Source organism: Fukomys damarensis, unplaced genomic scaffold (assembly GCF_012274545.1).
Source record: "Fukomys damarensis isolate Sample0158 unplaced genomic scaffold, DMR_v1.0_HiC HiC_scaffold_33, whole genome shotgun sequence".
NCBI classification, from domain to species: Eukaryota; Metazoa; Chordata; class Mammalia; order Rodentia; family Bathyergidae; genus Fukomys; species Fukomys damarensis.
In genome coordinates this window covers 55,004,729-55,008,899 of record NW_022900945.1, presented here as the reverse complement: position 1 = coordinate 55,008,899, position 4,171 = coordinate 55,004,729, and the positions used below count along the sequence as shown (strand labels likewise).

Sequence of the window (4,171 nt, the reverse complement as noted above, 5' to 3'; positions counted from 1 at the left end):
TTTTAAAAAAAAAAAAAAAAAAAGCTGTGAATGTAGCTCAGTGGGAAGGCCCTGGGTTCAGTCCCCAGCAGGATGGGGTCGGAGGTGGGGCTGGAGGTGGGGCCGGATGATGGGGTTACTGAACAAGGCTGAAGGAATTTTGGATACAGGTATCTACAGAGGATTTTCCATAGGGTAAAACAAGAAGAACTGGTTTTATTATTTCAGCAGGAAGTTTGAGAGTTGTGTGGCAGTGAGTATTTTGAGATCCAGCCTTTTAGGAGTAGCCTTCTCCTTTGGAGGGAACAGAGAGAGTGCAGCACCTCTTGCCCTTCTGTTGTAGTGGCTGGCCCTTGGAGGCATGACGCTTGGTGACTTCCAGCACTGTGACAGTGGTGACAGTTACCTGCCTCCGAGAGTCCCGCTGCTTTCTGGGAATTTAAAGCACACTGGCACATACGAGAGATGGAGCAGGGGGAGCGGAGCCAGAGGTGTCGCCTTAGGGGTTTTCCTCATCAGGAGGTGCTGCAGCTGGTGATTCTTCTCTGCGGGTTGAGGAGGTGTTGGGAGAGCCAAGCCCTTCAGCGCCCTGCCCTTCTGCCCTGTGTGCACGGAGCTGGCGCATGCCCAGGGCAGGACCTCCTGCATGAGTCCTGTATTTGCCCAGTGACAACACGTGCCTGCTCAGCTCCAGAGTTCAGCTGCCCATGAGCATGGGAAAGAGCGGCCACACCTGCTTTCTGTACAGAGCGGAGGGATGTCTCTGGGCAGCTGCTTGCCCAGGAGCCTGTGCGCAACCCCAGGTGACCTGTGGCCTGAGGGCATTAACTCTGCCTTCCACCGGCGGGCACGGCTTGGCTTTAAACTGAGCAGCATGACTTTGGGTTGGAGTCTTCAACTCCCTGGGGTGGAAGGCAGGACAGAGTAGAGGAGAAACCTTGGCTTGGATTCTGCTTCCACCACTGGGCAGCTGTGTGACCTTGGGCCTGTTACTTTTAGTGTCCCAGGCCTCCATCTCCTGTACCCGCAGTGTCTGAGGTGCACAGGTTACGCTGGAAGGGTCACAGGAGGCAGCAGTATACAGAAACCCTGGTGATCTCTCCGTGGTGTTGGAAACACAGTGACCACCTTCTCTCCCAGCTCCGAGGGGACGGCCCCGCTGGATCCCTGGGTAGCTCAGGCAGGGCCATCTGTGTTACAGCAGGTGGCACCGTGTGTTTCGGGGCTCTGCTGCCTGCGGACCCCATCTCTAGCTCATTTCCCACAGCCTCGCTTTCCTCCTCTGGACAACACCTGACTTCCCTTTCCCCTCTCCAAGCAGTGTCGTCTCGGTTTCCCTGCTCCCGGGCTCACTCCTGCGCTCACCTGCTTCGCCCTCCGGGAAGCCCATCATGTCCCTCCTCGTCTCGGCTCTTGGTACAGTTTGCACCTGAGTGGCCCACTCTGTATGGAGTGATGCAGTGCGCCTCGGATTCCCTGAAAGCCAGCCCCCCACTTCCACCCAAACCAAGCTCAGTTGCCCTGAGCTGGGGCCTCTGGCCAGGGCTGGACTCTGATTAGACACTTGGTGTCAAGGTAGGGTAGAAAAAAACCAAGATGGATAAAAGGGTGTCAAAGAAAATCTTAATTTCAAAGTTGTGTTTTTAAAAGACCGTGAATTCAGGACAATGAAAGTTACTCAAAGTATCCATAGCTGTACTCCCTAGGCTTGTTTATGCCAGTTTTCTTCTAGCTTGTGAGACCCAGAATCCCTTAAAGATACTATAAGTCCATAAATTAGTTTAGTTGATAGAGGAAAGGGCAGAAACCTGAGAAAGAAACAGATTTGGAGAGTTAAAGAACAATTTAGATCACTCCCTTTTGAAACTAAGTCAAAACAAATAATACACCAGGCCCTACCTTTCTCCTATAATGGCCTGTTTTTTTGTTTTTTTTGTTTTTTTAGATAGGGTCTCTCTATGTAGTCCAGACTGGCCTTGAACTTGCAGTCCGCTTGCCTCAGCCTCCCAGATGGCTGTTATTTTCTTTCTGTGGGTGGACCATCTTTTTCTCCTGTAGACCAAGATGAAACTTCCTGTAGACTCACAGATTCCCCAGGCTTCCACCCCTCCAAGTAAATATTCCCAGCTCCAGAAAATAATGCTTCTCATTCTCCAAGCACACACATGCCCTTCTGGGTGTGTACTTTTCTTCTAGATAAATCTTTTCCTGCCCCCCCACCCCCATACTGGGGATCGAAGTCAGGGTCTTTCGCTTGCTAGGCAATCGTGGCACCCCTGAGCTACATGGCCGGCCCTCCGTGCCTCTTACTGACAAGTCCTGAAAATCATTTTTCTGTGCCAGGAATCAGCATGCATGCTGTGGGTAAATTAGGTCCAGGTTCTTCGCCTCTTTTGGAAAGTTCTTTGCGTCTGTCCCGACAGGGTGGGATTTGCTGCCAGAGCTGCTTGTGCAGAACGGATTCTGTCCTTTAGAGTCCTCCCTAGGTGGCTGCCTCCTTCCCTAAACCCCAGGGAGCCCTTGTCTTCTCACTTCTGGAATTTAGCTTCCCACTCTTCCTGCCTGGGCGAGCATTTCCCGCGCCCTCCCAAACGGTGGTGCACGCGACGTCACCCTAGGAATATCTCTCCGATGTCCTCTGACTTCACATTTCCTAAAGTTGAATGAAGCCCCCGGTTTCATCCTGTCATTACATTCGTAAGCTTACTAGTTTTGTTGAAATTCTAGGTGTTGGATAAACTTACATGTGGGCTCCGTGTACATTTATTTGCCCTGCTTTCTTTTCCTCTGTATCCGCTATTCAGTCCCTAGAGAGCTTTGGTGTCACCTGGAACAACCTGTGAGTTTCTCAAAAGCAGTCTGTCATCTCTGTCCCTTCTCCCCTTGTTCTCCAGGCTTGAGGTTGTGCTCTGCGCGCCCAGGGTCGAAAGTATGGGGTCTCATCTGTCCTCCACCCCGTGGCTTCCAGGCTGTGCAGGGGAACTGCAGCCCTCAGGACTCTTCTCTTTCTGGAGCCGGTTATCTAATGATCCGAAGGGGACTCTGACCTCTGGCCCGCTCCCAACTCCCCCCTTCTCTCCCTGGAGGCTGGCAGTTGGCAGTGGGGCCCTGTGGCTCAAAGCCCCCTTGCACCCCTCCCCGCACTTTCTTCTGATGTGGGTTGGGGAGACTGAGTGCAGAGCGAGTGTCCGGGAGCTCAGGGGCCATGCAGGGATCTCGCAATGACCAGGCCAAGGCAGCGGGGAGCCGGGCTGAGAGGACCCGCTGCAGCTTCAGGGAGCCCAGGAGCCTCCTCCACGTTGCTTAGTGGAGTGGCCTGCATCCTGCAGGTGCTCGGCTTGTCCAGGGCTGTGCCGCTGTGGCCCAGGCAGAGAGCTCGGCACGCATGCTCCCTGGCTGGGATCAGGAGTCCCGCTGAGGGCTGGCTAACGGAGGAAGGGATAAGGCAGGAGTCTGCAGAGCCGGGTGGAGCCGCAGCCTGGGGAGAGGGCTCTGGTGCTTGGCCCTGAGCACTCTGGTCACAGCCTGCACCCTGCCCAACCCCAGCCCCTCAGGCGCCATGGAGGACAAACGCAACATCCAGATCATCGAGTGGGAGCACCTGGACAAGAAGAAGTTCTACGTGCTCGGCGTGGCCATGACGATGATGATCCGCGTGAGCGTCTACCCATTCACCCTCATCCGCACGCGCCTGCAGGTTCAGAAGGGCAAGAGCCTCTACCATGGGACCTTTGACGCCTTCATCAAGATCCTGCGGGCAGACGGGGTGACCGGCCTGTACCGGGGCTTCCTGGTCAACACCTTCACCCTCATCTCCGGCCAGTGCTATGTCACCACCTACGAGCTCACTCGCAAGTTCGTAGCCGACTACAGTCAGAGCAACACAGTCAAGTCCCTGGTGGCCGGTGGATCGGCCTCCCTGGTGGCCCAAAGCATCACCGTGCCCATCGACGTGGTGTCTCAGCACCTGATGATGCAGCGCAGAGGCGAGAAGATGGGCCGCTTCCAGGTGCGTGGGGGCCGAGAAGGACAAGGGGTTGTTGCCTTTGGCCAGACTAAGGACATCATCAGGCAGATCCTGCGGGCCGACGGGCTTCGCGGCTTCTATCGAGGCTACGTGGCTTCGCTGCTTACCTACATCCCAAACAGCGCTGTCTGGTGGCCCTTTTACCACTTCTACGCAGGTAAGCGG

At 55.0% G+C, this 4,171-nt stretch overlaps 1 protein-coding gene across 3 annotated transcripts in view; it reads left to right on the top strand.

The window, feature by feature from the left end:
* Positions 1-4,171, top strand: part of Slc25a44 (solute carrier family 25 member 44) — a 15,009-nt gene that overhangs the window by 2,358 nt on the left and 8,480 nt on the right. For all 3 annotated transcript variants that reach the window (XM_010643810.3, XM_010643812.3, XM_010643811.3), the window contains exon 2: positions 3,526-4,163. In XM_010643810.3, the coding sequence (XP_010642112.1) occupies positions 3,539-4,163 (625 nt within the window). In that variant the 5' untranslated portion in view covers positions 3,526-3,538. The remainder of the gene's footprint in view (positions 1-3,525; positions 4,164-4,171) is intronic.